At 38.8% G+C, this 20,428-nt stretch overlaps 1 protein-coding gene across 1 annotated transcript in view; it reads left to right on the forward strand.

Moving 5' to 3' along the window:
• slc39a6 (solute carrier family 39 member 6) overlaps positions 1 to 20,428 on the forward strand; it is a 67,202-nt gene that overhangs the window by 19,167 nt on the left and 27,607 nt on the right. The window contains exons 3-6 of the mRNA XM_028790885.2: positions 1,548 to 1,728; positions 5,990 to 6,049; positions 13,962 to 14,131; positions 18,898 to 19,131. Coding sequence (XP_028646718.1) covers positions 1,548 to 1,728; positions 5,990 to 6,049; positions 13,962 to 14,131; positions 18,898 to 19,131 — 645 coding nt within the window. The remainder of the gene's footprint in view (positions 1 to 1,547; positions 1,729 to 5,989; positions 6,050 to 13,961; positions 14,132 to 18,897; positions 19,132 to 20,428) is intronic.

A 20,428-nucleotide genomic window follows, 5' to 3' on the forward strand; every position in this document is an offset into this window, starting at 1 on the left:
GGGTTCTGGAACACAACCCCCGCGATCAAGAAGGGATTACTGTACTCCAACCAGTAATCATGCGTCTGCCTTTACAAGCTGTTATACATATGCATCCCAGTACCCGTAATAATTTACTAGAACATTCAGTTTTAAAACAAGCCGTTATTGTGCGTGGCATGCATGCCATCTTTTAATTTTTTTTGACTGCATGCGAAGTAAAGGTACTGATTAGAATATTGATGTTATTTTATTAATTTACCATTTTAAAAAACAAAATTATCTGACCGTTGCTGTAAGCTCTTATTGCCCAATCCACTTGAATAAAGTGTAATCATCTGCGTCCAGTCTCTGCTCTAAACTTTGGTATGGTGCCTCAAAAGCTTGAGTCGGGCACCGCAGTAACTACTGGAATTCAGACCGCTAACTGTAAGTGAAAAAAGTGTCCTGATGTCGGGTCTTTAGGTATAAAAACACAAGAGTTGTTATAGTGAAAAAAGGAAAGAGGGAAATATCGCAATGGCATGGCTTTTGTTAAAAAGTTAAAGCCACCACAGTAAAGACAATTGAGCTTTCATTTTTATAATTATTCATTTTCAGATTCTGTTATAGTCACTGAAATCTTCCGTAATTAAGAGACCCGCCATCATTACACGTTGCAAATAACACAAGCTAACATTAAACACATAAAAACGTATTTACGTTCAGCAGTAAGTTATCTTCGATGGTCGTCGAAGTTAGTAAGGTTACTTGCGTGGCAACTGTTAATAAATCGTACCCCGATTTTTTAACTATATGCTTTTCTTCAAAGGAAAGTCCTAATCTTGTAAATGCATGTACTTACCTTAAGTCGGGGCTATCAAACATTAGTAATTACAGATTGTGGAGTCGTGGAGTCATGCACGTGTCCAAATTTCCTAAATTGAGAATATTCTCGCAGGACATGCGCATTGCGCAAAAGAAAAACTCACACAAACAACAGATTATTAATTCTCAAAATGCTGATTTTTACATTTGAACCCAAAAGAAAAATAGAACTTACATCTGTGCCACACAATGAAGAAACGATTGTCAAGCTGAACATTTAACATAGAAATGCTGGAATAACAAACATTTTTACACTGGGTCGACAATCACATAGTTACATTTTTTTTACAGTGTATACATCTTCCATTTTTGACCCTCAGTCTACATCCAGTAATCCATAATGACAAAGTGAAAACATGTTTACAGAAAGATTGTAAATGTATTAAAGTCAAATCTGAAATCTCTCTTTCATATCAGTATTCAGATTTTTGCAGAGAATTCAAGAATTATTTTGGCAAAACGACAACATTAAATAATTTTAATAAAAAAGTATCTTTTTTGTAAAGTGATTATGTAATTTCATTCTCGCCTCCATAACCCTAACCAGTAAAAGGTAGGTCTTAAAGGTGGATTTCTATAGTGGTACTTTTAAAAAATAGGACCTTTGTTTTTCTAAATCTATAAGGAAGGAAATACTGTTCAGAAAATCCAAACTATATGGTAAATTAAACTGCAAATACTTTTTTGTGTTTTTTATGCAGTGTCTAAATGCATCCAGAATATTGTCCTCTCATGGCATGAATATGGAGATGGTTCTTACATATACAGATTTCACCTACCTTTGTCCAGCTCTTCTGAATCAGATTGACTCTAAATCCTGCATTGTACATGCATCTGACCTAAGCAAATCAAACGACTCCCACCATGTCCATAAGGAAGAAGGTAGGATTTTCATGGAGTTTTTACATATGTATTTGAACAGTGGTTCTCAACCAGGGGAATCGCGGCCCACTAGAAAGCTCCCAATAAACTTTCAGGGGACCCCCAAGATGACGGAACATAATTCTAAAACTGTAGCCAAATATTTATATTTCTTAAATTCAAGCTACAAGTTGGGGTGTCTGACACAAGGTTCACAGCCTGTAATCCTTTTTAAAACAACCCATTCCATCAATATTCAAAATGTGTTACATATGGCCTGCAATATTACTTTTCTCAAAGACCCCCTTTAAAGTGTGTTTCATATATTGATGGTATCTGTGTATAGTTTTGCTGACTTACATTTACACCTGGCATTAAAAAGCATCACCAGCGTCCACATCTTGTCTAGATAGACAAATCCATAATAATGCGGTGTTTAGTGGTCACCAGTGCTCATCACAACTACTAACCTGTGGCGAGAATGGGGACGGGCTGCTCATGACGACTCAACAAGAAAATGTAAAGAGGAGGTGGGGTACCACACTGTCACAAAGAACTTTAAGGTTTTATCACGATGTCAAAAATATGAGAGTCTTATGAAGAAAATGTCACCTGTCACCTCTGTGTTCCCAGGTGTTACGGCTGCCCATCTTTCCGTGGCTTTCCTAACTGCTGTCACTATCCTACACAGTGCTATTTGTCTTTTTCGCTGACTTGATTGTTGTATCTAAAGAGAAACACATTGGCATTTTCCATCCACCAGGCCTATCACTGCTGTTCGGTCATACAGTTCCATATGCATTAGTTTTACTATCTGTGTCAACATCTGATGACCAATTCCGATTCGCCAACTGGCTTGAAAAATGGATGTGTTTGGTACGTTTAATGTTTTCCTTGGTGTCCCATACCTTCCATTTTAAAGCAGCAGTGCGGCAAGATATTTTTTTTTAATTCATCAAAAACTAGAGGCTTCGCTCCCCAACCCCCTGGCCTGCGTTATGCGCCAGCCACTTTGCATCTCTGCCGCTCGCTGTTTCCTGAAGAGAGGTATTAGCTCTCTGGAAATGTGTTCTTTTTCAATTGCGGCGTTTTAATACCCTGAATTTAAATAAATATTATCCTTCCCACCCCATGCAAATTGACGGTTTATAAAATTACATGAGATCGAAGGATAAGCTTAGCTCTTATTTAATTTCGGCTTACGCTGCATAATTAACGGGGGAAACACACCGCAGTACTCAGTCCAAGGGTGGGGACCTTGTGTATGGAGTTTGCAGTCATCGTCACAGCGCAGGAAGGATTTCTCGGACTAATTCGACGTAGTCTCCTGTAGTCCGGGCGTCGGGTCTCCCAATGGCTGGCAATCCTCCAAGATGCTTTATAGTATTTCTCCACGTGCAAGCCCCCAGATGGCACAGAGCCCATTTCCAAACAAGGGTACAAACTTTTAGCTGACATCAGACAGTAGGTTTAAAATAACACTCAGTTCTCCTTTAGGCTGACACAGTCCTCCAGCTGTACCGGTCTGTCTTATCCTCATGTTTGGCCCAGCAATTCTGAATGCTGGCACTCTATGCTAAATCTGGCTCAGCTCTGCATGCTTACAGAAAAGAAATGAATTTATACAGTTTAAACAGATGAAGTGACAATTAATCTCAATATTATAACAAGATTCATATAACACTCGCGTATGTGGATTTCACTTTCACCAAACAACAAATCTTTTAATTCTCGTGGATACGCCTCTTCACTGGGAAGAAACACTACTTTTCCCTGATGGCAACACGAATTAGACGATCTACAAGTCTCCGACTTAAAGTTTAAAGCCAAACAATATCTACATACTGCTATTATATCACCTATGTCCATATATTGCGCTAATGTGATCTTTACTATCAGTTTTTGGAGACTTTAGAATTTTAGTACTTTCATAATCTCTAACCTGCTCTGCATGTGTATCGCACCAACATTTTGAACCTCTTTATGACGTTCTACTTTGTCTTCTAATCTTTGTGTTGTATTTTCGACCCCGCTTGGAGTTGAGAGTTCAGGAACTGTGTCTGACAATAGCATTCACACGAATGAGAGCTGAGTGGACCGTTGGCGTGCCTGCCACGTTATGTCTCTGCCGCTCGTGTATGTGGATTACACTTTCACCTAACAACAAATCTTTCAATTCTGGCGGATAGGCCTCTTCATTGGGAAGAAACACTACTTTTCCCTGATGGCAACATGAATTAGACAATCTACAAGTCTCTGACTTAAAGTTTAAAGCCAAACAATATCTACATACTTCTGACATATCACCTATGTCCATATATTCAATCTCTTTTCGCTGTTCTGTAATTTCACTGAGTAATAATTTCTATTTGCTAGCGCTAATGCGATCTTTACTATCAGTTTTTTGAGACTTTCGAATTTTAGTACTTTCATAACCTCTAACCTGCTCTGCATGTGTATTGCGGCAAAGTTTTTGAACGTCTTTACGACGTTCTACTTTGTCTTCTACTCTTTGTCTTTTATTTCCGACCCTGCTTGGAGCTGAGAGCGCAGGAACGGTGTCTGACAATAGCATTCACACGAATGAGAAGTTATTGGACCGTGGGCGTAGTTGTAATTGTTTGAAAGGAGGGCGGGACTTGTCGTAATCTCTTGGCAAAAAGTCTCGTCTCACAGAACTTGAAATTATCTCGCGGGAGTTCAAATTATCTCCGAGAAAGTCTCGTCCCAGGATCTCCTTTTATAATAGAGATATGATTAACTTTAGAACACAATTTTGTGCAGTAAATGCATATATCCCATGTTTGTGAAGAAATAACTTGAACTTCAGAAATATCAAACTTATCCTTTAAGGCAGGGTTTCTCAACCTTTTTTCAACCGTGGCCCCCTTTCGACCTCATTTCCTTCCTGTGGTCACCCTGTCTTACCAGTAGAAATATAGCTATTTAAATGTTTTGTTTGTAAATAGAACATGTTTTATTATAACACAATACAATTTATTACATAACAATGCAAATTACATACAATAATTTTGTTAATTTATAAAATACAAAAATTATTTCTCGATCAATATGACCCTTGTGGTTGATTTTTAAATCCGTTTCTATTGCTGTGAGGGATAACCGAAGATCACCTCTGTCCTTTATGTTAAGACGATGCGACGTGTGGCTCAGTAAATAATTCACACCACTGAAACCTGATTCTGTATTACTACAACACTGGTACGAATTTTGCAAAACGAATGTGGGAAATTTAATTTCAGACATAGAGGTCTCACATATTTCTTTCAGTCAAATCGGTGATGGTTAATATACATGCTTTGCACGTTTTAAGATGAAACCATCCTTTAGAATATCTCAACAAAGATACTTGAAAGGTTGTGTTCAAGGACCTTCTTTTTTGGTTTTAACGAGATACGCATATTTTAAAAGAAATTTTTTGCATTCTTTAATATTTTGCAAAATTAGTCTATTGTAAATTTTGAAAGTGCAGATTGATTGATTGGAAAATGTGCATCCCTAATTTCAAGATAAACTCTCAAATTGGAAATAAAAGTTATTAAGCAGTTATTTTCAATAGCAATTGCGAAAGGAATGGCAAAAACGAGCTAAAATACCCGTAATATTCGTAGGAAGAAAGAGCACTAACACTGCTGCAGCCAGGCACCTTTCCCGTGACACATGAGATACTGAAATCGCCCCAGGGTACCACGCAGGGGTTGGAGTGGGGAAGTGGGAGGAGGATGGAAGGGGAAGCGATGTTGCCGCCACAGAGTGTACTTGCCGATTCATCCACTGGGAAGCACGGTCACTTCACTTCTGTTTTCTTTTTTCTTCACGTCTCTGTTTTCTTCGCTTCCCTCTTCTCTCTGTGGCCCCCTAATCTCGTGCCATAGCCCCCCTTTTATGTAATTTTCACCTGTGGCCCCCTTGGAAAATCCTGTTGAGAACCTGGGCATCCATTTAAGTTGAAGGCATCCATTTTGAAACATTAGCTTTAATGTTGCCTTAACAAATTTAATAAAAGTTGGTAGGTACCAGGATGTTGCTTTGCTTGTGTTTTGGGTTGCAACCGGAATGTTTACAATGCATGGACTGGAGGAAATTGGGGGCGGGCCTGTGGGTGGCACCTTGTCAGAGGTGCACTTCACTGCTAACCACTAGCAAGATTTTAACGAGTTGTCTCCAGACGTGTATTGTCATTCCAAAAATGTCATCTTGCCCCGCGAGACTGGATTCCAGCTTGTTAAATCATTTTTTATTTCTTTTTTTTTTTCCCTAGACCACGAAACTCAACTCAGAAGCTCAGATTCATCTCAAAAATCCAATTCCATTGAGTCTGGTAAGAAAACATCACCATAATATTGAATTTCCGTTTTAAACCTCATATGCTCTTTAGGCAGTGTCTCTTCTTTAAACCACTTCTCATGGAACACTGAAACTTTGACTCGGCTAACTGAACCCAACCTCCCCATATATTGACACTAGCTGTACCCCGTGGCTTTGACCACATAGTAATGAAACAGGACAATACTTTAAAAATCAATCGACATTGGCACTATATCTGATCGTGTTCAGCTCTGACGGGAGAGCGTCCCCCACAAGGGGAGAAAAGCACATGGCCTTGATATCTCTGGCAATCAGCAGCTACCCTCTAAAACTCACATAGCTCTGATCTCTCTCTCTCTCAAAAACGTCAAACGTTATTCCTTAACAATCAGTAGATGATAATGTCTGTGGAACAAACAGGTATCCCTAGCTAAGCGGAGGCACGGTGCACTCACACGTGGCGAGACATAAACTAACTCGAACAGAGGCTGGCGAGTGAATGAGGAAGGCCCAGCCCCTCTGCTCTCGGCCCACATCCACTTTGTTGGATTTGCATAAATACATCGGTACTGCAAGCGAACTCTGGTACTTAGCACGATGAGAGAAGGTGCAAAATCAACCGGAAAGTTGAAACAAATTATAGAAAACAGCCAGATCTAAATCTGTTAAGTAATTCTCTCGCGAAAAGTGGACAGACATACAGACAGAACGCGTTTGGACCACATAATTTTTTATGGAAACTCAGATAATTCATTCCACAACACAAAACTATTCATATAAAAATGATTAATACAAAATATAAAGTAAAAATACATAAAACAAATTATGCTGCACTTTACGTTTAAAAAGAATCATGGCTGGTGTGAGTGAGTTTCTAAACTCTTGTGGGATTCCACCCAACGGGAAGACACACGGAAGAGCGTCCCAAAGCAATCGCAGTCTCCCAGCGCTGTAGCAGTTCGCCGTAAAAGCGAATCCGAAAAGATCGCAGACATGCTATAAGCGCCTGCCGTCGATGGGTGATACAAGGAACATTATAAATGCGCAGGGCACAGTACTGCTTGGCCACGACCCTACCTGACTGCTGTGTCTGTGTATTGGAGAGTGGCAGATCCCGCTACCATAAATATACGCGCTGTTGCTGTTTCAAGCTGAATAAAGCTGGTGTTGCTAAAGTACTGAGACTCAGCTTCGTGTTTTGGGGTGCAAGACGGGGACTCGCACGTCACAGCACACACACACACACACAGTCACAATGCTGTAGTAAACAGTATACACGCGTACAGATGTTGACTCTATGAGAGAGGCATGCCGACTCAGACGGAGAATAGGAGATGATTTCCCACCATCCTCCAGTGAGAGAGAGAAGAACCATCAGCTCAGTTGTGATCACATGACGCTCAGCAGACAAAGCGTTGATGTACTACTCGTATTGTAAGACCTTGCTCGTTTATCAAGTCAAAATTTATTAAAAATTTTAGCTCGTCTTGCAAAACACACGCATACCAAGTTACTCGCAATCCAAGGTTCCACTGTATATAGATTAACTACGAGAGTAAAGTCTTCACCAGAAGGTTTGCAGAAGAACATTAGCCCTCAATGAAGGGAAATTCCAGAATAAATAAGGGAAAAAAGTTGTTGAAACATACTCATTAAGAAAGAGTTACACAGCCATTTCTAAGGCCCTGTGCCTCACCCACACCACAGTGAGAGCAATTATCTGCAGAATGGAGAGAATTGGACTTAACAGAAAAGGCCAGCCTGCCAAAGTGACCCCCCAGAGTGCACTGATGACTCATTCAAGAAGTCAAAGAGGATTACAGAAGACCATTCGAAGAACAGCAGGCCTCGCTAGCCTTAGCTCGGGTCAGTGTTAATGACTCCATGATAAGAAAGTGACTGAGGGAAAAATAGAATTCATGATGGAGGAGCAAGAAGGAAACCTCTGCTAAACCCAGAGTACCATTAGTGATTGTCTCAACTTTGCAAAGAAACACCTGGCCTGGATCACAAGCCTTTTGATTCATCTGTCCAAAGAATTATTTTTCCAAAAGTACAGGTTTTTGGATGATGCAGGTCCCACTATGTCTGGCATTTAACAGTAAGAACATCAGACCTACAATAAAACATGGGAATGTAGTGTGATGGGTGGGACGCTTTTACTGCCCCGGGACCTAGAAGACTTGTTATTACTAAAAGAACTATAAATTCTGCAGTTTATTCTTAAGGAGAATGTTGGGTCAACTGACTGTGATCTGAAACCGAATCATCATTGGGTTACACCGCAGGACAATGAGCCAAAATACAAAACCCAGTCAGCTGAATGGCTTAGACGTTTGGAGGGACCAAGTCAAAGTTCTGACCTGAACCCAATAGAGATGTTGTAAGAGGACCTGAAACACTTGCAAACCAACTAGTGTGTTTGAATTAAAGCACTTTGGCAATATGAAAGATATTAAATTATAGGAAGTGTTTAGTTGTGATTATCCATCCATCCATTTTCCAACCCGCTGAATCCGAACACAGGGTCACGGGGGGTCTGCTGGAGCCAATCCCAGCCAACACAGGGCACAAGGCAGGAACCAATCCCGGGCAGGGTGCCAACCCACCGCAGTAGTTGTGATTATAGCTGCTAAAAGTACTGCAACCAACTATTGAGTCAATGGCGGCAATTCATTTTTACAAGGGTAATGGATGGATGTTGGGTAACATTGTTTCTTGAATCTTCTTCTTTAGGCTGCTCCCGTTAGGTGTTGCCACAGTGGATCATCTTCTTCCATATCTTTCTGTCCTCTGCATCTTGTTCTGTTACAACCATCACCTGCATGTCCTCTCTCACCACATCCATAAACCTTCGCTGAGGCCTTCCTCTTTTCCTCTTCCCTGGCAGCTCTATCTTTAGCATCCTTCTCCCAATATACCCAGCATCCAGCACCTAGGGTGGAGTGGTGGCTCTGAGGCTAAGGATCTGCGCTGGTATCCCGAAGGTTGACGGTTCGAATCCCCGTCACTGCCAAAAGCGATCCTTCTCTGCTGGGCCCTTGAGCAACAACAACATTTATTTATATAGCACATTTTCCTACAAAAAAAGTAGCTCAAAGTGCTTTACATAATGAAGAAAAGGAAAATAAAAGACAAAGTAAGAAATTAAAATAAGACAACATTAGTTAACATAGAATAAGAGTAAGGTCCAATGGCCAGGGATGACAGAAAAAACAAAAAAAAAAACTCCAGACGGCTGGGGAAAAAAATAAAATCTGCAGGGGTTCCAGGCCACGAGACCACCCAGTCCCTTCTGGGCATTCTACCTAACATAAATGAAATAGCAAGGCCCTTAACCTTCAATTGCTCCAGGAGCGCTATACAATGACTGACCCTGCGCTCTAACCCCAAGGGGTAGGCGAAAACGAACAAATTCCTAATACAAGAAATTGTATAAGGCGAAATAAAGAACAAAAAAATGTCTCCTCTGCACATGTCCAAACCAACGCAATCTCGCCTCTCTGACTTTGTCTCCCAACCGTCCCACCTGAGCTGACCCTCTAATGTACTCCTTTCTAATCCTGTCCATCCTCGTCACACCCAGTGCGAATATAGGCGGTAATTATTGCTTTCATAAGAATGGTTGAAATCACTTCAGTATTTTTTGTCCAGTGCCTCCAGACTTGCAGGTACAAAGAAAACCTCCACATGTGGTATACAGTAATCCCTCCTCCATCGCGGGGGTTGCGTTCCAGAGCCACCCGCGAAATAAGAAAATCCGCGAAGTAGAAACCATATGTTTATATGGTTATTTTTATATTGTCATGCTTGGGTCACAGATTTGCGCAGAAACACAGGAGGTTGTAGAGAGACAGGAACGTTATTCAAACACTGCAAACAAACATTTGTCTCTTTTTCAAAAGTTTAAACTGTGCTCCATGACAAGACAGAGATGACAGTTCAGTCTCACAATTAAAAGAATGCAAACATATCTTCCTCTTCAAAGGAGCAAACAAATCAATAGGGCTGTTTGGCTTTTAAGTATGCGAAGCACCGCGGCACAAAGCTGTTGAAGGCGGCAGCTCACACCCCCTCCATCAGGAGCAGAGAGAGAGATAGAGAGAGACAGATAAAAAAATCAATACGTGCCCTTCGTGCTTTTAAGTATGCGAAGCACCATTCAGCATGTCGTTTCAGGAAGCAGCTGCACAAAAGATAGCAACGTGAAGATAATCTTTCAGCATTTTTAGACAAGCGTCCATATCGTCTAGGTGTGCGAACAGCCCCCCTGCTCAATCCCCCTATGTCAGGATCAGAGAAAATCAGCGCAAGAGACAGAAGAAGCTGGGTAGCTTCTCGGCCATCTGCCAATAGCGTCCCTTGTATGAAATCAACTGGGCAAACCAACTGAGGAAGCATGTACCAGAAATTAAAAGACACATTGTCCTCAGAAACCCGCGAAGCAGCGAAAAATCCGCGATATATATTTAAATATGCTTACATATAAAATCCGCGATGGAGTGAAGTGCGATATAGCGAGGGATTACTGTATCGGTTGACTCGTCTTGATGTCTACTTATGCAAGATGTCGAGCTTTTTTGAAGTTCACCCCTATTTTTGTCCCACTAATCATGGAAAATGCTTATTTTCAGACTATTTTTGGACCGTATTTTGTGCTGTGATAAAGAGCAAACCAATAGGTGCAATAGCGCAAATGATCGGAAAGACTTGGAAGTTGTTTATGTCACATGAACTGGCTGCAGGGGTTACACCCTGTAATGGGATACAAGGGGTTAAAGTTACTCCTTTTCACCAAACTTCAAAAAAATGGGGATCAACAATATAAGTACGTGGAGTGTCATTTTATGCTATTTCAAGGTTGCTGACATTGAATATAATCATATTTTTGATATTTGATACTTTACCTGTGATCTTAGCTCTCCAAGAGCCCACTCACTGAAGGTTAAAAATGAAAAATTGCAAACATAAGCATGTTGCGTATCCTTTCAGACTAATGATTATGAATTGGATGGTATTTTTCACATTTGCTCATTTTCTAGGGCTCTAGCCCTCTATGGACCTCTATTAGAGGGTGACAAATGACAAATTTCTATTACAGTTGAGAAATACCAAATATTTAGACTTGAATGGTTAAAGCTGAAGCACACATTTTCACGTTTCCTGTGTATTACGTATTGTGTGTTCACATACAGTGGGTATAGAAAAGAATCCCCCCCCCCCCCTTTGAAATATTCCCATTTTTTTTACTTTACAGCCTTAAATGAAAACACACAAACCAATATTTTTTCCAGCTTTACTTACTCAATGCAATCTATAACATCCAAGTGAAAGATATCACAGCTACAGTTTAAAAAAAATAAAAAACAAGAAGTACTGAGATTAATAAAGGATCACCCTCCTCCTAAAGTCAATCAGGTGTAAGTGCCCACCATTCTCATTGCAGACCATGGTTACTGGCTTCCTCCCACCTGTGATCAGTTGTAATCAGTGTGATTAGTGAATCTGTTTCTGGAGCATTCATTCCATTGCTTGGTAGTGCAACTGACAGCAAATAACTGATGATGGGTGGCAAGCCACAGGATAGAGCTGTGGACAGACATAAGGCAGGAGATGGACACCAAAAAATCTCAATGGCTTTAATAATCCCAAGAAGCACAGTAAATAAAGTCCATGATAAAGAAGTGGCAAGTGTTTGGTACTACTAGAACCCTCCCTGCATCCAGCCATGTCTCCAAACTTGATGGAAGAGCAAGGAGGAAACTGGTAAGAGAGGCTACCAAAAGGTCAATGGCCAGTTACAGGATTTGGCGACACAGAGTGGTCATTAATGGTGTGCATGCAACATCAATTTCACAAGTGCTCCACAATTGTAGCTTGTTCGGGAGGGTCACAAGGAAAAGCCACTTCTCAAGAAAGGCCACATTAAGGCTCGTTTGAGCTTTGCCAGAATACACCTTGAAGATTCTGATGCCAAGTGGAAAAAGGTGTTATGGTCAGATGAGACCAAAATCAAACTATCTGGCCTCAATACCAAACGGTAAACCAATGCAGCTCACCATCCACAGCACACCATACCTGCAGTAAAGCATGGAGGGGGCATCATCTTGTTGTGGGGGTGTTTCTCTGCCGCAGGGCCTGGGGCTGTCGTTAGGGTACAATGAAAAATGGATGTTACAAAATCCCGTCAAATTCTTGACGAAAACCTGCTACCCTCTGCCAGAAGGTTGAAGACGGGCAGAATGTTCACCTTTCAACATGACAATGACCCGAAGCACACAGCAAAACTGACCACACAGTGGCTGAAGGAGAAAAAAGTGAATGACCTCATGTGGCCAATCAGAGCCCAGACCTAAATCACACTGAAAATCTGTGGAAAGATTTGAAGATAACAGACCACCAACGCTCACCATTCAATTTGAGCGTATTTGAAAAGTTCTGTAAATAAGAATGGGCAAATATTACACAATCTATATGTGCAAAGCTGATAGAGAAGTATCCCAACAGACTCAAGGCTGTCATTAAAGCAAAAGGTGGGTCAACAAAATGACATTGACATTGGGGGGTGAGCCTTTATTAATCTTAGTATGTCCTGTTTTTGATTTTATTTATAATTTTTCTGAACTGTAACTGTGAAATCTTTCACTTGGATGTTGTAGCTTGCATTGAGTAAGTAAAACTGGGAAGAAATATTTTGTGTGTGTTTTCATTTAAGACTGTAAAGCAAAAAAAAGGGAATATTTTGAAGGGGGGGATTCTTTTCTTTACCCACTGTAGGTTCCCTTTCTCCAGTATGTCTAAAGGTCTGAGGCCACTCATTGCATAAAATGTGCAAAGTCGGAGGATATCAGGAAGGGAAGCAAATACTTTTTCACAGCACTAGTTCATCCCAATAAATAAGCTGGTTACCCTGTGAATCCCGCAGATAGCGCTAGCTCCCTGGGAATGAGTTCTTTTGTGATTGCAGCGTGTTACGTAACCCAAATCTCTATAGAGATGTACAATAAAAGGCGATACCCCTCCCTAGTGATAACAGCAGTAAGAAATCACGCAAGAGAAATAACTTCGCTTTGTTTAATGTCATTTTACACTGCATAACAGACAAAGGAAGGAGGGCCCAATGTGTAGAGTGTGCCATTTTCACCGGTGCAGCAGAAGGATTTTGAGGATCGGATGACGTTATCTCCCATCTGTTCTTTGGCTTCCAAGGTGTGCTTGGCCGTTTTCCAAGGCTTTATACTGTTTTTTCCATGTGCAAGCCCCCACTTAGGTGAACATACAATTCCAAACAAGGTAATGAGGATACAGTTTCACGCTGACTTTGACATACAAATAATAGTACACAGCAGTTCTCAGTCTGGCTGCACGTTTTCCAGTTGTCTCTGTCTGTCTTATATTATCATGCTTGCCTAGCAGTTCTATGTGGTGAGCCCCTGTGCTAAATCTGGCTGTGTGTCAACTGTGCATGTGAGTAGAAAAAGGCAGATTTATAAGATATAGTTGCACAGTGTACAGTGACATATTAAACTTATGCTTATTATACCCTGCCATAGCCTTCACTGCACTAATTTATTTCCCTCCTCTAGACTTCTCAATGATGAATATTTTTTTTTCCACATTCTCACTTTTGTTAATTGTCTTCAGTTCTTGTCCGCATGCATTTTAATATCTAATAAAGCCTGTGTTGACAAGAAGTCTCTCTTGAGGTTGTGACATTTCACTACTGACTGGTCACAGATGCAGTCATTTAGCCAGACGGCCTACGGCTAATCTAAATTGCAAAATGAAATATTTTTGATAAGAATGTCATTTTACGGAATTCTTTTCTTTCTCTGTGTGTTAAAGCGCTGGTTTTAAATTGTTTTCCTTTGTAGTTCCATTTCACTTGTACACTTTCGTTCATGCCGCTATGCTTTTCTTTGCAGCTTGGATAGGTGGATTTTTATCCATCACCATCATCAGTATGCTCTCTCTACTTGGAGTGATTCTGATTCCCCTGATGAACAGGGTGTTTTTCAAATTTCTTCTCAGTTTCTTGGTTGCGCTGGCTGTTGGGACACTGAGCGGAGATGCTTTGCTACACCTTATTCCTCATGTAAGTAAAAAAATAAACAGTGGTTTTTAGAAATTGCCTTTATTAGTAGGGAGTTTTTGTCTAAAACAATGCTTTTTCTGATCATGGTCATTGGGGCATCATGGTGGCTGAAAGGCCTCAGTTCATCTCATTTCTTACAAGCATGTTTACAAGTATAAGTTAACACTAAATTAGCATCTTTATTATACTGTTGATTATTTTTACCCTTTTTGATTTTAGTTTAATCACAATTCCGTCAAACCATAGCCAACAAAATGAGCAAAAGTTGATTTTTTTTTTAAAGTGAAATGTAAACTGCAGTTAACATCAGTGTAATTAAACAGTAATATATATCTCAGTTTATAACAGAATGTGATGTGTGGCACAAAGTGTCATGGCTGGACTTAACAAATTTAAGTTAATGGAGTAGACTTCAATTAATGGGTTGTAGTCATACACTAGGTTTTTTTTTTCTGGTTTGTCGTATGGCTGATTGAGATGGACTCAAGGCTGTTTTCAAGCTATTTTTATATAGAGTCGAGTAAGAAAATAATGTGAGAGACATGCCAGCATCACACTTCTTTTAAAATACCGCATGCTCCAATATGGAGACCTTGTTCATCACTGGCTTCTGGTCTGCCATCCAATTTGTTGCTGCCACCATAGGCTTAGGGACCTCATGGGCCTTTACTGAATTAAGTGAGTCTGAGAATGTTCCGTACATTTGGACACACAGATATACATATTCACTAGGGAAAGGATTTAGAGGTTTGAAGTGACTTTTCATTCAGACATTGTTTGTTCTCCAAACAAGCAGCTACATTGTTTCTCCGGAGAAAGGACTGACAAACACTGGCACTGTACAAAGCAGACATTCAGAGCAAAACGATTGATTCTACAGAGTCTTCATTCTTTCTCTTTCCAAGTAGTTAGGAACTGATAACTTAAATAAAATTGTTTCAATAAAAAGTGCAAATATTTCCACCGTGGTACTCCAGGGCTACGTTCGAGAGCCCCAACACTATCTATCTATCTATCTATCTATCTATCTATCTATCTATCTATCTATCTATCTATCTATCTATCTATCTATCTATCTATCTATCTATCTATCTATCTATCTATCTATCTATCTATCTATCTATCTATCTATCTATCTATCTATCTATCTATCTATCTATCTATCTATCTATCTATCTATCTATCTATCTATCTATCTATCTATCTATCTATCTATCTATCTATCTATCTATCTATCTATCTATCTATCTATCTATCTATCTATCTATCTATCTATCTATCTATCTATCTATCTATCTATCTATCTATCTATCTATCTATCTATCTATCTATCTATCTATCTATCTATCTATCTATCTATCTATCTATCTATCTATCTATCTATCTATCTATCTTGCCTGTCACATCTTTCTAATGTAATGCTTTTAAATCCCTTCAGTGTTGTTTTTATTTTTTTGTTCAGATTTGCCTGACTCACCAGTTCGAGAACACCTCTTCATGTGAAACACCATTCGACTCATCTTGATGTTTATTTATGCAAGACACCAGATTTTTTGGGTTTCCCCTCTATTTTTGTCCCTCTAGATCTGAAAATATCTCGTTTTTAGGCCATTTTAGGACCATATTCTTTTGTAGAAACTTACAATCTTTTGATAAAAAAGTAAACCAATAGGTGTCTACAGCAAAAGTGAACAGAAGGCCTTGAAGCTGTGCAGGCCACATCAACTGAACCCAGGGGTTTACATACCCAAATGGGATATGAGGGGTCAAAGTTACTCCTTTTCACAAGACCTTAAAAAAATGGGGATCGATAGGCAAGTGGTATGTCATTGTATGCCATTTCAAGGTCGCTGATCCTGAATATGATAAATTTTTTTTTTTAATATTTGATTCTTTACCCGTGGTCCCTACCTTCTAAGAACCACTCCCAGAAGGTATCAAACTATCAAACATAAGCATGTGAGGTATCGTTTTAGACGAGGTCCGTAATTATAAAAAAAGTATTATTTTTGATCCTTTACTAGGGATGTAGTCCTCTGCAGACCGTTATAAAATGGTGAAAATGATAAATTTACATTACAGTCTAGAATATTCTAGAATGAATTTCCCCTTGGGGATTAATAAAGTGTCTATCTATCTATCTATCTATCTATCTATCTATCTATCTATCTATCTATCTATCTATCTATCTATCTATCTATCTATCTATCTATCTATCTATCTATCCATACATTAAATATTTAAACTGAAGCACACATTTTCATTTTTTAGATATTTGACACTACTGTTCTTGTTTATTATGACATTCTACTTTGATGAAGTAAATCATTACATTTCTTATTAACACCCCTATTATGGCAACTCAGGCTAATTCAGACTTATTCACTTCTGATTTATCTTTCTGCTCTGTAGATAATGTTATGTTTTATATGTCTTTCTATTAAATTTTAAAGGCAGTGTCAAAAACTGCATTTAGTGCTAAGGTGTTCAATAAAGACATCTAAATCACTTCTGGAAAGTGTCTTCATCACTTGATTTAATTTTATTACATTGTTATTTTGCCCATAACTTATACAGTCCAAGTTCTGCGTGTCTGTTGTCTTTGCGGACACTACAGGTACACCCGCTTTTCCAGTAACACTCATTTCACCAAGGTGGACTCTATCCTGCTCTCCTCTGAGCCACCTCTTTGCTGCTAGTGGGACATAAATGGTAAATCATAAAGGTAAAATTGGGTCATAGAATCATACATGATGAAAAACACAGGTCTGTAGCATGCAAAGCAGCTCCTAATTTGTGTGGACTCTTCTATAAATCAGGTAACAGGCATTTTAATAACAGAACTGTGTTTGGTATGCAGTCCACTTGCGTAATGTAATTCAAATATGGCCGTGCACAAACACAGCTGTTGCTGACCCTTTATGATGACAAGAAAAATCTTCAAGACATGTCCACTGGGTGTTTACTGATGTGTTCTCGTTTGCTTAAAAGTTTGTTAACACGACTGTCTGGAGATTGAAAGAATATAAGTAATCATCTCCTGATTAGGCACAAAGCAAACGGACTATGTGTGTGAAGAAGCCAAAACCGTAAACTTTAGTAGCAAAAGTTTGCAATGATTCAGGAAAGCAGGAAGGAAGAAGTGCTTTTTATGGTACTTTGCCTATACTGTGTAAATCAGGGCTGTGGAGTCGGTAGATAAATCCTTCGACTCCGACTCCTTAGTTTCCGGTACTTATGACTCTGACTCCTCTGTATTTAATATGCTAATATATTTTCCATGTTGATTAAAGGAAGGCAACATCCACGTCATTTAACCACAGAACTACTTGCTAGGAAGCTGACTCTGTACTGTATTGGCTAGTTTAAACAAAAGACAAAAAAATAAAAACAATAAGGTTTTATTTGTTTTTGTCAAGTGGCTATAAAGTAGTAGCATGCATAAAAATCAGGAACAGGAACTTTACCAGTTCAAAAATGTAAACCACATTATTTGGTAGTTTTAAAACAAAAACAAAGCTTAAATACATGGACAAAAAACACAACAAAAGCTGGAAAACCTAAAACAGTTTATATATTAAACTTGGAACGTAGTTGTAGAGTAGAATAGCTGTTAAATGCAATCCAAAATTAACTTAATGTAGTGTTTTAAGAAACAGAATTGCTTCTGACAGATTGTTTTTCATAGTAGCTCTTAAATCTGACTTGATTATTTTTAGAGCTGCAAATTGTCTTTCAACACTGACTTGGGTGGGTGGCAATGTTGTTACAGTGCTAGGCACATCACTAATAATCTCTGGATTAACAAAGATGGCTTCTTTTACAGTCAGTTTCGATGAGTGATCATACTTTTCAACTTCTTTTAATTGTTCAAATAAAGAGATTCCAGCAGGAGTTTTTTTAAACATTTACTGGTCGTTTATCTTTCACGCATAGGTGACGTCGCTTTGCTTTTGAAACTTCCGTTTTGACCAAGTAGTAATCAAAGTCTAATTCTTCATTTGAAGAGGATGATCCTGAGTTCCCAGTGCTTATAGCTTCATCCAGTGGTGGTGTTTCAGGTAGCAGTAATCTCTTCATGCCAACTGCTACATCACAGAGGGCCTTTTTTCCATTTGCAATCTGGTCACTGCTCAACAAAATTCGGCTCATTGGATCAACATAAATAGCAGCTAATAAGATTTGATTATCCAGTAAGAGACTCTCTCTTTCTTCATTGAAGATACGATGCCATCAGCTATTAACCCTCCACTTTTCTTTAGGCAATATATCAAGCTCTTCCATTCCACGAAAATAGCAAGGTTGTGTAATAGCTCAGCTGAACTTCACATTAGTAGTAACACAACTATGCACTGGGCTGTATTCTTACATCAGAGAAGTACTTAATTACGACTGTTGTTTGTAAAATGAGACATTTGAAATTGCTGTATTTTTTTTTCATTACAATTTAAATTTATTAGGAGTTGGAGTCGGTACATATTTGCCGACTCCAACCTCAACCACAGCATAATAAAAAAGAGTGTGTATTATATCCACATAGTGTTTTAAACCATAAATCTAGTGATGTTTTAACTGATTGTATTTACTGCTGACAACACACAGTGTCTCATCTCCTTTTCTGTACAGCTTTATTAGAGTCAGGTTCATGATGGTGATACCAGCCTGTGCACAGAAGACAAGATCTTCTCCTTTTCCCAGCAACATTATCTGTTTTCTGTTCCAGACTTTTAAGATTTAATCAAAGCATAACTTCTTTTGTATTTCAGTCCCAAGGAAACCATTATCACAACCATGGTGTCCACGAAGTGCATGAACATGGCCATAACCATAATCATGGCCATGACCATGACCATGACCATGACCATGCAGAAGGTGCAGAGGAAGGCCGCAACTTGGATTCTGTGTGGAAAGGCTTGACTGCCTTAGGAGGAGTCTATTTCATGTTCCTAATAGAACATTTTATTACCTTAGGGAAGATGTACAAAGAGAAGAAGCAAAAGGTGAGAGTAAATTAAAAAGTAAAATGTTTCACATTCAGAAGGAATCTATAATTAATTTGGAGGCAAATTCTGTGGAATGTTGTAATCCTAGAGATGAAATCACCTGAAACTCCGTGTCGTTGTGACTACCACAATCTTTTCTTGGGGAATAATGTTCTCCAGCTCGATGGGAATTTTGTCTGCTTCAGATTGTCTAGATAGTAAGTCTGTGTTTCCATTTTTTTGATGATAAATGAATGATAAATGATAAAATTGAATAAAGAAGAGAGATCAGGCTTACCTTGCATTAAACCTTTGGCAGTCATGATGTGCCATAAGTTCTTATGATTCTTATAAAGAATAAACAGATATTATAGTAGTGCTTGTGAAAACAAAATAGTGAGAGAACTGTAAAAATTTAACGTTAAAAAAATACCAACACCTTCAAAATGAAACAAAAAAAATCGGTAGTGGTCTCCCCTCGACTTTCTCTTATACTTAAATATGGGGATGGATATTTGAGGAGTAAACCACAAGACAATGATTATATTGTGTACATTAAAAAACCATCAAAAACAAATCAAATTAATAATATAGTGAACAATTATTATAAATTATTATATTGTGAATTTCCCCTTGGGATTAATAAAGTATCTACTGTATCTATCTAAAAGTAAAGTTGAATAAATAGGACTCTGCAGCGGCAGGAATGAAAGATAAAGTACCACTTCCAGGTAATGGATATAGCACAAAAGTTGATAGAAATCTACATTTTGAACCTAAAACTCCTATGCAAAATTTGGTTGACCTAAGTGAAAGCGTACTCAAGTTATCGTGTTTATACACAAACACACACACACACAATTCCAAAAATGGTAGTTTCAGACTCAGGGAGGTCTAAAATGTCGAGATTCATCAAAATCGAGAAATGGAATTTTTGGAGGATTCCAATATTTTCCTCATACTTTGTATAAGAGAAAGGACTAAAATGTCAAGATTCATCAAAATCTCGACATCGAATCTTTAGACGATTACAATACTTTCCCTATATTTTGTATATGAGAAAGTAATAAAAGAAGTTTGTATTTAAATACATGTCCCCAAACCCCTAGAGATGTAGGCCAAAGCCTCCACATGAATCCTTTCAATCAGTTCTTCACAGATGAGTCAAGTTTAATTTCTAGCCAACTTTTCTTCTGTTTCCACATTTTTGGTCATTATGGCCATACAACATTCAGCGCTGGACAGGGATTCCATTACCCTTTTCTTTCAATGCCAGAGGGGCTTCTTTTGAATGATGAATACTTTTTGAACTTTT

Source organism: Erpetoichthys calabaricus, chromosome 6, assembly GCF_900747795.2.
Source record: "Erpetoichthys calabaricus chromosome 6, fErpCal1.3, whole genome shotgun sequence".
Classification (NCBI taxonomy): domain Eukaryota; kingdom Metazoa; phylum Chordata; class Cladistia; order Polypteriformes; family Polypteridae; genus Erpetoichthys; species Erpetoichthys calabaricus.